This window comes from Scyliorhinus torazame, chromosome 7 (genome assembly GCF_047496885.1).
Source record: "Scyliorhinus torazame isolate Kashiwa2021f chromosome 7, sScyTor2.1, whole genome shotgun sequence".
NCBI classification, from domain to species: Eukaryota; Metazoa; Chordata; class Chondrichthyes; order Carcharhiniformes; family Scyliorhinidae; genus Scyliorhinus; species Scyliorhinus torazame.
In genome coordinates, this window is record NC_092713.1 from 61,055,771 (window position 1) to 61,068,427 (window position 12,657).

General features: G+C 46.4%; 1 protein-coding gene across 4 annotated transcripts in view; it reads left to right on the forward strand.

Annotated features, from left to right (window-relative positions):
• Window positions 1-12,657, forward strand: part of LOC140426254 (HORMA domain-containing protein 1-like) — a 128,860-nt gene that overhangs the window by 71,232 nt on the left and 44,971 nt on the right. For all 4 annotated transcript variants that reach the window (XM_072510777.1, XM_072510778.1, XM_072510776.1 and 1 more), the window contains 3 exons: window positions 7,214-7,234; window positions 10,917-10,943; window positions 11,047-11,114. In XM_072510777.1, the coding sequence (XP_072366878.1) occupies window positions 7,214-7,234; window positions 10,917-10,943; window positions 11,047-11,114 (116 nt within the window). The remainder of the gene's footprint in view (window positions 1-7,213; window positions 7,235-10,916; window positions 10,944-11,046; window positions 11,115-12,657) is intronic.

Here is a 12,657-nt window from a genome sequence, read left to right on the forward strand (position 1 = left end):
ACGCGGTTGGTGGAACAGATGGAGGAGGATTTCAAGAGATGGGATATGGTATCCCTGTCAATGGCAGGGAGGGTGCAGGCGGTTAAGATGGTGGTCCTCCCGAGATTCCTCTTTGTGTTTCAGTGCCTCCCGGTGGTGATTACGAAGGCTTTTTTTAAAAGGATTGAAAAGAGCATCATGGGTTTTGTGTGGGCCGGGAAGACCCCGAGAGTGAGGAAGGGATTCTTACAGCGTAGCAGGGATGGGGGGGGCTGGCACTACCGAGCCTAAGTGAGTATTATTGGGCCGCTAATATTTCAATGGTGAGTAAGTGGATGGGAGAGGAGGAGGGAGCGGCGTGGAAGAGATTAGAGAGGGCGTCCTGTAGGGGGACTAGCCTACAGGCTATGGTGACAGCCCCATTGCCGTTCTCACCGAGGAACTACACCACAAGCCCGGTGGTGGTGGCTACACTGAAGATTTGGGGACAGTGGAGACGGCATAGGGGAAAGGCTGGAGCCTTGGGGGGGTCCCCGATAAGAAACAACCATAGGTTTGCCCCGGGGGGAATGGATGGGGGATATGGAATGTGGCAAAGATCAGGAATAACGCAACTGAAAGATCTGTTTGTGGATGGGAAGTTCGCGAGTCTGGGAGCGCTGACCGAGAAATATGGGTTGCCCCAAGGGAATGCATTCAGGTATATGCAACTGAGGGCTTTTGCGAGGCAACAGGTGAGGGAATTCCCGCAGCTCCCGACACAAGAGGTGCAGGACAGAGTGATCTCAAAGACATGGGTGGGGGATGGTAAAGTGTCAGATATATATAGGGAAATGAGGGACGAAGGGGAGACTATGGTAGATGAACTAAAAGGGAAATGGGAAGAAGAGCTGGGGGAGGAGATCGAGGAGGGGCTGTGGGCAGATGCCCTAAGCAGGGTAAACCCGTCGTCCTCGTGTGCCAGGCTAAGCCTGATTCAGTTTAAGGTATTACACAGGGCACATATGACTGGAGCACGGCTCAGTAAATTTTTTGGGGTGGAGGATAGGTGTGCGAGGTGCTCGAGAAGCCCAGCGAATCATACCCATATGTTTTGGTCATGCCCGGCACTACAGGGGTTTTGGATGGGGGTGACAAAGGTGCTTTCAAAAGTAGTAGGAGTCCGGGTCGAACCAAGCTGGGGGTTGGCTATATTTGGGGTTGCACAAGATCCGGGAGTGCAGGAGGCGAGAGAGGCCGATGTTTTGGCCTTTGCGTCCCTAGTAGCCCGGTGCAGGATATTGCTAATGTGGAAAGAAGCCAAGCCCCCGGGGGTGGAGACCTGGATAAATGACATGGCGGGGTTTATGAAGCTAGAGCGGATTAAGTTCGTCCTAAGGGGGTCGGCTCAAGGGTTCACCAGGCGGTGGCAACCGTTCGTCGAATACCTCGCAGAAAGATAGACGGAATGGGAAAAAGAAGGCAGCAGCAGCAGCCCAGGATCGGGGGGGGGGGGGGGGGGGGGGGGGGAGGAGGAACCAGAAGGACTCTCAGGGTTGTTAATATATACTGTATAGTATGTATAGGTCGTTGCTACAGATAATTATATATTGGACTGTTAAATTATATTTTTGGAGAGTGTTACTTGTGACAAGGCAGTTGCCAATTAGGGCTAGTTTTCATTTTTGTTATTTATTATTTATTCATTTTTGTTTATAAAATAGGTCATTGTTATTTGTGTTGTTATAATATTGTGTAAAGGATGCACAATGTACTGTGTTGGTTGACCAAAAATTTTCAATAAAATATTTAATAAAAAAAAAAGAACCTACCTCTGACCTCTGTCCTATATCTATTACCCCTCAGTTTAAAGTTATGTCCCCTCGTGCCAGCCATATCCATCCGCGGGAGAAGGCTCTTACTGTCCACCCTATCCAACTCCCTGATCATTTTGTATGCCTCTATTAAGTCTCCTCTTAACCTTCTCTCCAACGAAAACAACCTCAAGTCCATCAGCCTTTCCTCATAAGATTTTCCCTCCATACCAGGCAACATCCTGGTAAATCTCCTCTGCACCCGCTCCAAAGCCTCCACGTCCTTCCTATAATGCGGTGACCAGAACTGTACGCAATACTCCAAATGCGGCCGTACCAGAGTTCTGTACAGCTGCAACATGACCTCCCGACTCCGGAACTCAATCCCTCTACCAATAAAGGCCAACACTCCATAGGCCTTCTTCACAACCCTATCAACCTGGGTGGCAACTTTCAGGGATCTATGTACATGGACACCTAGATCCCTCTGCTCATCCACACTTTCAAGAACTTTACCATTAGCCAAATATTCCGCATTCCGCACTAAGTCACTACTGATGCATGTGAGTGTCACTGATTGCTGCTCAACAGTTACCCCTTGGCGCACTGACCTCATTCAATGACTGCTATGATTTTCCTGCACAATTGTTTGAGTGGGGAAGAATATACATCCCCTTCAACAGTGAGCAAGGACTTAGGAGTCCTTATTCAAGACTCTCTTAAGGTTAACGTGCAGATTGTCGGCAGTTATTGCAAATGTTAGCATTCATGTCGAAAGTGCAAGAATACAAGAGCAGGGATGTACTTCTGAGGCTGTGCATGGTTCTGGTCAGACCCCATTTGGAGTATTGTGAGCAGCTTTGAGCCCTGAATCTAAGGAAGGATGTGCTGCCCTTGGAAAGGGTCTAGAGGAGGTTCACAAGAATGATCCCTGGAATGAAAAGCTTGTCATATGAGGAACAGTTGAGGACTCTAGGTCCGTACTCATTGGGGTTTAGAAGGATGAGGGGGATCTTATTTAAACTTACAGGATACTGCGAGGCCTGGATAGAGTGGACGTGGAGACGATGTTTCCATTTGTAAGAAAACCTAGAACCAGAGGGCACAACCTCAGACTAAAGGGAAGATCCTTTAAAACCGAGATGAGGAGGAATTTCTTCAGCCAGATGGTGGTGAATCTGTGGAACTCTTTGCTGCAGAAGGCTGTGGAGGCCATGGGCGCGATTCTCCCATGCCGCGCTGTATGGGAGAATCGCCGTTCGCGCCATTTCTTCCCGCGGCGACGTTCCGACGCCGGCAGACAATTCTCCGAGGAGCGGCGAATCGGCGCCATTTGCGCCGGTGCATTTGGCACGACGCCGATCGTGGCCCGCTGTCTGGGGCTGGGCTGCCAATTCTCCGGCCTTGATGGACCGAGCAGCAGCGCGGAAACGGCAGAGTCCCGCCGGCGCTGTTCACCCCTGCTCGCAGCCAGCGGAAACTCTCCGCGTAGGGTCGGGGGGAGCGGCCTGTGGGGCGGGGAAGGGTGCTCCTTCACCGGGGGGGGCGCCTCCGATGGGGTCTGGCCCCCGATCGAGGCCCACCGATCGGCGGGCCGGCCATCACCAGCCCCGGTCCTATTTTATTACGCGGCCGGCCCCTGAACCCCCACGCCATGTTGCATCGGGGTCGGTGGGCTGAGGAAGTCCCCCGCGCATTTGCGGGTTAGTATGGCCAACTGCGCATGTGCGGGTTGGCACGGACCAACTGCGCATGCGCAGGGTGGCGTGGCGCCCATTTGGCGCTGGGAAGGGACGCTGGAGCGGCGTGAACCGCTCCCGCTGCAGCGGCGTGAACCGCTCCAGCGCCATGCTGGCCCCCTGTGGGGGCCAGAATCGCTACTGCCCGCGCCCGTTTCGCGCCGATGGCGCGAACACTCTGTCTCCATTTTGGAGAATCACGCCCCATATCACTGAGTGTCTTTCAGACAGAGATAGGTGGGTTTTTGATTAATATGGGGATCAGGGGTTATGGGGAGAAGGCAGGAGAATGGCGATGAGGAAAATATCAGCCATGATTGAATGGCGGAGCAGACTCGATGGGCTGAGTGGCCTAATTCTGCTCCTATGTCTTACGGTCTATTGCTACGTCTTTGTGCATCCATGGCAGAGGAACCAGCTTTCAGGATCCTTCTGTGTGACAGTGCCACCCACCTCCGCCTCTGGAGCTGAAATGGTCACAGGAAGAGGTTTGGATAGACTGGGCACTCCCAGAGTCACCTGGGTGAAAGGCCCTTGGCTGTCCACCAGCTGCTCCTCCTCCCTATGTGTGCCCAAGGACCCCTGGATTCCTCTTCGAGATAGAGGGGCAGTTGAAGAGAGCTCGAGGAGCCTCGCCTTCCTCTGACATGGGCACTCATGGATGTCCACAAGTGTGTGCCTCATGGATTCCCTGTCCTGCACCATGGAATGCAAGTACTGCACCATGAAAGGACAGAGGCCCTGCACCAAAGTCTCCACTGCGGCTACTACCCTCGCTCTGTTGACCTGGTTGCCTCGGAGTGTTGGCACTATCTCCTTGGACAGAAGGTGATAGGACTCTTCCATTCTCTAAAACTAGTTCCCACTGAGGTGTGTTTCTCTCCGTTAGTAGAAGGTATGGGTGAAAGCTGTGACAGTTCATAAATGTCCATGTCATAGAAACATCTTGGCTGGTGTGTGAGCTCTCTTGGACCCGGCTGGTGGACTCCCTGGGCTACTCCCCGGATATGCCTACTAGATAAGGGAGATCTTATTAGTGCATGGCAGGGGCCTTCAGATACAGAAGGCCTGACTCACATCAATTTTGTGTGATGCTGAACTGGATCCTTTCTTGGTTTATCGCAGCACCTCTCACCATCGGCACCGGAGTGGACTTCCTCCTTGGCCAGCTGGAGGACTCTCTCCTTGAAGTCGGAGTGAACTTTAAACTCGGGCATCCCCCTGCCTGCCTGGAATCTCTCCTTCTTACTGGATGCCAGCTTGTCCTCCATGAAAACAGATGGACAGAGTGTAAGCAGGTTACGTGCCAGGGCAGATGATAAGGATACCTGGCATGTATGGATGGTGAGTGGAGGCAGTGAAGTGATGAAGAGATGACCCGCAAGGGAGAGCGAATAATGGTGTCCCTTGACCTGACAGTGAGTGAACTCCCTATGGATGTGTAATGGCTGTGAGAATTGAGAGTGATGGGAAGAGAGACTTACCCTGGCAGAACAGAAAAGATCATTTATCCTTTTCTAGCACTGGATGCCTGTTCTCCTCTACAATGCGATGCCACTGCCCACCGCTGTCACCTCCCATGCTGGGTTGGTGTGAGAGGTGGATTTATACCTTTGGGGACCCCGCACTCTCCTTTGCAGGGGCCTCACATCATACCCTGCCCCCTGGTTACATGGCAGCCCGCTCCCAATGATATTGAATCCTGTCCCCAATGACATTGCGCTCCGCCCCAATGATATCAAGCCTTGCCCATAATGATGTTGAGCCTCACCCTGAATGACGTCAATGCCCTCCTGAACCAGCCACCCTCAGCTCACACAATGCAAGGCACAGAAACCCAAAATCTCACCCTCGCTGCTCTGTCTGATTGCTATCCAGCCCTCTCACTGTCTGTCCTGCTGCCTGGCTGACCTTTGGTTCTGGTCGAGTCGCCTCACTGGCTGATGCTGTCCGATTCCCCGAGACACGACGCTTGTGATTGTCTGGCCTTCTTCCCATCTCCCAACTGTTGCTCTGCTGACCTCTCGGCTCTTGCTTGGGTGGCCAAGTCGCGGCCCACAACGACTGCGTGTAGTCCTGGCTGGCTGCTGTTGCTGGAAATCTTGCCTGATGCCCTCTGTTCCTTTTGGTTGGTTATCCGCCCTTCTCAGCCCTGGTCTCGAGGTCGAAAGTCGTCCCGCTGCTCCCCTCCTCATCTTGCTGAAGGCTTTGCAGCAGAGGCGAACTTACACTTTTGGGGGCACGCTCAGCCACCTCTCAATATGCTCTCCCTCCAGTGGCCAGGCTCGGGCTGCTGCGCTGTGTTTAAGTATAATTCCGCCTCTGGTTGGTGTCCCTGCTGGCTGGTCTCCTCACTGTGCAAGGGTAGAGGATGTCACGACACACCTCAATTTCATTCTTCAACCTGTTGAAGGAGGCATCTGAGAACTATTGCCGATTCCTCCTTACTATGCTCTTTACTCTGGCTCTGTTCCAATTAGGGCAATCAGTAAATTTGCCATGTCCGAATGCTGAGAGTTGCCAGGTATCGAATGATACGACCACAAGTTTCAACCGGCTATTGATCAAAGAGCCAAACACCAGTTAGTTAGTTCAAGGTCAAGGGTACTTTATTTACATACAATCAATCATGCAACATACACTACTAGGTAATTACTACTATTACTAAGACAACCTGTACTTCACTTCGGGCACCTGGTTCAGTTCAGGAAACAGTGGCCGCTGTTCAGGATCTCTTGGGTCCGAAGTGGTAACTGCTGCTCGGCTGGGCTCGTCCTTCTGGTAGTGGGCGTTGAACTCGAACTTGCTTCTGGTGTTGCTGCAGTTGACAATGGCCGTGACCGGGGTACCAAGGCCAAAAGAGAGCGACCATATTGCGAACTCTTTCTTTATACTTGGGGGCTTTTGCGCTTTTTTAGGCAGTCCTTCGATTTGGGCCTTACTAATTGGGTGATCCTTGATCACTCCATTCGATTCCTTAGCCAATAAATGGGCGGGGATCTAGATGACTGGGCGAGTTTCAAGCGGTCATTGACCCCGTTGTTTGTGTTTCCCTTGGACAGGGAATGGCGCCGAAAAGTCTGAGACTGTCCCGGTAGCTGGAGTACCAGTCCTTTGTGTTGGGGGAGATGGGCCATCACCTGCTAATCGGCCTGATTAACATGCTAATGGAACGGGGTTTCGATACCGTCTGGACTTTGCTGACAAATATGCATTTCAGGCTCAGAACCTGCCTGACTCTTGGCTTGTCCACTTTACCCATCAGTCTTTGCAAGTTGCTTTGTGATTAGTTGGAAGTGGCCATCCCAGATGGCTACAGAACCTGGAGGCAGACATCCTTGCAACCATTAGTAGCCATGGACCAAGAAGAAGTGGTAGTGAGCTTTGGGGCAGCATTTAAATGGAGCACCTCCATAATTAAAGTGTTGACAGGGTGGGCAAATCAGAGTGAATCCTGTGGAGAAATGTTTTTTCAAAGTGCCTAACAAAATACGGCGCAAAAACCCACCATTGCGCCAGCCGGTTAAAAGGCACTTTTCGCGCATGCCATCGGACTTTGCTGAATGGGAAAAATTCTGCCTATGTCTATTTCATTTCAGTTTACAAGGATTAGTTTAAATGTCGCAGGTTTACATGAACAGTAATTATTTATCCCTTAAGCCAAGTAAAACAAGTTTCTTTTATGTTTTTGTTCATTAATAGCTGCGAACAATTATTCTGGGAGTAAGTACATTTCAAAAATTTACCTGTTTGTTATTAGACATAAGATTTTGAAACTAGGAATGCATTCAGATTTCTAAGATCATTGTTCTGGTACCTCGTATTCAACAAGGCAAAGTGGATGAAAGTTGATACAGTAATGACATTACTCTCCTGAAACTACTAATAACATTATTTCTAGTTAAGGATGACATTTTTTTTAAAAGTACATGTTGGAAAATGAAAGTTGACACAGTAATGGCATTAGACTACTGAAGGTATTAATAAAATAATTTTAAAATAAGGATGAAAATAATGAGTAAGTTGGAAAATACAATTCCAGTAGAAAATGTTGGAAATGCACAGCATGTTTGACATTAACTGTAAAAAGAAAAAAATGTTTTAAAGTTTTGTTCAAAGGATTATGAAATATTTCAAATTAAATATCAACTCAATGTCCTGGCTGCCTTCTCAGGTGGACATTAAAGAATTTGTGGCACTACGCACTACTTAGAGAAGAGCAGAGAATTTCTCCTCATATCCTAGCTGACATTTACCCCTGAATCTCATTTTGATGTCATGAGGGGCACTATATAAGTGCAAGTTCTTTCTCTTTACAGATGCTAGCAAACCTAATGCTGATTTCCAGAATTTTCTGCTTTTATTTATAAATAGTGTTTGATACACTAGTATTTATTTTAAAAGAAAACAAATGCACCAACATTTAGTGGGGCATTAAAGTCTACTATTTAAAAAAATTAATTGCTGAAACGTGGGCGTCGCTGGTTAGGCCAACATTTATTCCCCATCCTTAGTTGCCCTTCAGAAGGTGGTGGTGAGTTGCCTTCTTGAACTGCTGCAGTCCTTGAGGTATAGGTACACCCACTGTGCTATTAGGGAGGGACAGTGAAGGAACGGTGATATATTTCCAAGTCTGGGTGGTGAGTGACCTGGAGGGGAACCTCCAGGTGATGGGGTGCCCAGGTATCTGCTGCTCTTGTCCTTCTAGATGGTAGTGGTCGTGGTTTGGAAGGTGCTGTCTGAGGAACCTTGGTGAGTTACTGCAGTACATCAAAGAACAGTACAGCACAGGAACAGGCCCTTCGGCCCTCCCAGCCTGCGGCGATCACATGTCCTATCTGACCAACCGCCTATATTCTTTTATACCCCATCTGTTCATGTGTCTATCCAGCTAAGTCTTAAAGTTCGCTAATGTATCTGGCTCAACCACCTCACTTGGCAGTGCATTCCAGGCCACCACCACCCTCTGTGTAAAAAAACTTCCTCCGCACATCTCCACTGAACCTATCCCCCCTCACCTTGAACTTGTGCCTCCTTGTAATTGTCATTTCCGCCCTGGGAAAAAGCCTCCAACTGTTCACCCTATCTATACCCCATATCATTTAAAAAACTTCTAACAGGTTGCCTCTCAGCCTCCGTCTCTCTAGGGAGAACAATCCCAGTTTATTCAATCTCGTCACAGTTCATACCCTCCATACCAGGCAACATCCTGGTAAACCTTTTCTGTACTCTCTCTAAAGCCTCCACCTCCTTCTGGTAGTGTGGTGACCAGAATTGGACACAGTATTCCAAATGTGGCCCAACCAACGTTCTATATAACTGTAACATAACTTGCGAGCTTTTATACCCGATACTCCATTCGATGAAGGCAAGCATGCCATATGCTTTCTTTACCACCATTTCCACCTGTGTTGCCACTTTAAAGGATCTATGGACCTGCATGCTCCGATCTCTCTGTGTGTCTATGCTCCTGATGGTTCTGCCATTTATTTTATAGCTCCCACCTGAATTGGATCTACCAAAATCCATCATCTTGCATTTGTCTGGGTTAGATTCCGTCTGCCATTTCTCCGCCCAATTTTGCAACCTATCTATATCCTGCTGTATTCTCTGACAATCTTCATCACTATCCCCAACTCCTGCAATTTTAGTATCATCCGCAAATTTGCTAATCAGACCAGCTAGGTTTTCTTTCAAGTCATTCATATATATTACAAACAGCAGAGGTCCCAGTACCGATCCCTGCGGAACACCACTAGTTACAGACCTCGATTCGGAAAAACATCCTTCCACTGCTACCCTCTCTTCTGGCTGAAGATTGTTGCGAATGCCTCAGCCTTGTCATTTGCACATATGTGCTGAGCTTATTATGTAAACAAATTGTCCAGTTTCTAAATATTCATTACACTGAAGGAATTGTAAGTATGACAACTTCTATCTCCTAAGATTGCAACTGCATTGAATATAATACACTTAGGCCTGTTTTTTCAGGTTGTAAGTACAAAGTTCCTATAGTTTTTCTTCTCTTTTCCAAATTTTTTTTTTCCTTCCTCCTCTCCAGAGGGTGTTGATTCCTGGCTTTGTTACCCTCAAGTGGCCATTCTTAATGTGTGCAGTCAACCATGGGGACATCACAATAGTGCCTAATCCCACATTCATCCAATGTCCACACAAATGCATCTCCAGTAGAGACCAATAGATCCTGATTGGAAGCCATAGCTGATGTTCCTCAGTTTAAATAAACCACACTGGCCTGTTTGTGTCTCTGTTGCAACAACAGCTGGATCAGTTAACTCAGCACAAACTAGGGATCAAGCCTGTAATCTTACTGGTTTGTAGGAACCAACTATTCACTGCAAACCAGCTGAAGCATGGGTGAGCCTAAACTTATTGGAGGTTATGTTAACTCTCCAAAATAGATGGGATTGGGGCAGGCGAGAAGTTAACATTTTAAGAATTTCAAAACTTTAAACATACCCAATTTTTGTTTCAACATGTTGAAGAGGTATGGGCAACCTATCTGCTCTCAGGAGGTGGGTTGGTCATTGAAAGCTTTTAAGGACCCGGCACGCCTCTATTTTAACAACCTTTCTATTTTAACTAGCCTTGGGAAACCATGTACGTAAAAGATGGCAAGATGTGCTTAAACCTATTAGGGAAGGGCCTTTACACATTGCTTATGGGCCAGGATGAACCAGAATGTTTCCTCCCATACCACAAAGGTACCCTATAAACTCTCATCACCCCACCTCCTCCCCCAAACTGCTACTCGCTACTTCCAAAACCTCTAATCCTTAATCTTTCTCTGAACCCCGAGATGGCGATATCGAAGTCACTCCACACCTAAACACAGATTCTTCCCCACCTTTGTGTCAAAATTAGATGTCTTCAGCTGCATGCTTATGCTGTGCAGGCTTTCCCACCCAAAAGTCTTGGGATGCCTCCCAAACAGGCTGGCTGTTGGACAGAAATTCTGGAGAAAAATCTAAAAGATCTCCTTCAATTAAAATAGGACTTTCAAGAAACCTGGAGTTTATGTCCCCAAACTCCTTCCTCCTGTTCTTAATTCACAGCCCCATGAATATTAGGGCAATTGGCTTAGCTCACCCATAAAGAATAACAATTTGGGCAAGATATTGGAAGGTTAATGATTCATGTCAAACTACTACATTGAAGAGGGAGAAAATCGTACAAAATGGGAGAATTCATGACAGTTAAGTCATGCATTAGTCAGAAGGGGAGAAAAGGCTTGATTATTGACTGGAAACTCGTCATTCCTCATTGATTATTTAATGTTCATGACATATATATGAATATATTTGTCTGTTTATTTTTATATTTAAATGTGCATTTTTTAAGAATATGGTCTTTGTATAGTACAAATTACATGAATTTGAATTTTCAGGTTCATAGAGATCCCGAGGATCCAAATGTAAGCATTTATATTTTGTAAAAATGTTTATGTAAAAAAATGTTTACTTTTGTCTATGGGTACAAATGACAGGTAACTATAACTATCTCATATTGACTTACAGAGCATAATTGAATCTTACCAGTTTAAATTCAAGTACACTGCAGATGGACCAAAGCTGGATATTTTAAGGTAATTAATGGGCTTCACCTGTAGAAAATGTTTCTGTCAATCTACCCTATTGTTGTGTTTTTATAATGATATAAAGGCACCAATCGTTCATAAGGGATTGTGCAAACATATTGAGAGTTCATTGATTGAGATTACACACGTGGGAACATTTATACAGAGGCATAAAGCTGGAAGACACCAGCAACCGAGCTATGTACGCTCTGCAATAAGCAAAAGTGAAAATAAACTGGCTTGCATGACATGCATCTTTTTTCGTGATGTCATACTACAATCTCTTAAAAGCATATTAAACACCTCCCTTTCTTTTTGGAGATAACTCTTCCCCCCTCAGAAGTATAACTATTTACTATAATAATAATCCTGTAGCACATAGGCTTCATTCGCCCTTGGGAGCCTTGCTTTAGCTGTTTCAAAACAAAGTGTTATCAGTGAGTAGTTGCAATTGGTCGTTCTGTCTGTTCCCACAATATTCATTCTGCTGAGTTGCAATTTAAATACACGCAAGTCTGTTAGCCTCTTTTACCATCATGCCTCACGGCACAATATTAGCCATCTTTTACCATCATGCTTCACGGTAGCCATTGTTCTCATCACCTGTTTAACCTACGCCGCCACCTCCCCTAAATTTCGACTAGCTTTTAGTGATTTATGTACATAAACTCCAAAATCTCTCTCCTCCTCCACAGTTCCTAGCTTCTCACCATTTTACAATAGCAAAGATTCTAATCTCTCTCGGGGCCCCATAACTTATTCCACACCGCCCAGCTACATTCACTTTGAACTCCATCTGCCACAGCTTTTCCAATCACACAATCCCTTTGCAATTCGGAGCATGATCTGGCTATTATTAGTATTGTAGGATCGCCTGGTTAGTTAGGATTTGTTCCTTCAGTCTTAAAATTTGAGTTTCAACTCATTTAATCATCATTCATGCACATCAGGCTCAGCATGTTTAAATACCTGCGATTGAGGGAACATTTTAAATTTTTAATGTGATAAACATTGGTACCATAAAAATGTATTAAAAGAAACAGAAAATTCATAGTAGGTCAGGTGAAGACTTTTTAAAAATAGCATTTAAAAGACCAGAAAAATTAATTTATTTCATACTGTACCTGAAAACCGGATTTCAGAGATTCTGATTTAGGAGAATCCTCAAAGAACCGCAATTGGCAGATACTCTCATTTGGGAGTTGGGGATGCAGCCAGATTTGTTGGACAGGATTCATTTGGCTGCAAGGTTTGATGGACCAGTATAAATGATCCAAAGCGATTTTGGCATATTGTAGTTCGACAAGTAACTCATTCAGATCCAAAGTTCCACAAGCTTTTAAACTATTTGGGCCCAGATTTTGGTTGTTTTTGAGTACATATATGGTGTAAATTCCAGGTTTACAGCTTTAAATGAAGGCACACAAGAATTACAGGAAAGGCTATGTGGTGAACGTATTATGGCAACCATTCACCACTGTATTGCATTGTACTATGTTGTTGCCCTTGTGGGCTCCACCTATGGACCATTGTATTGTAATACACTGCTTGT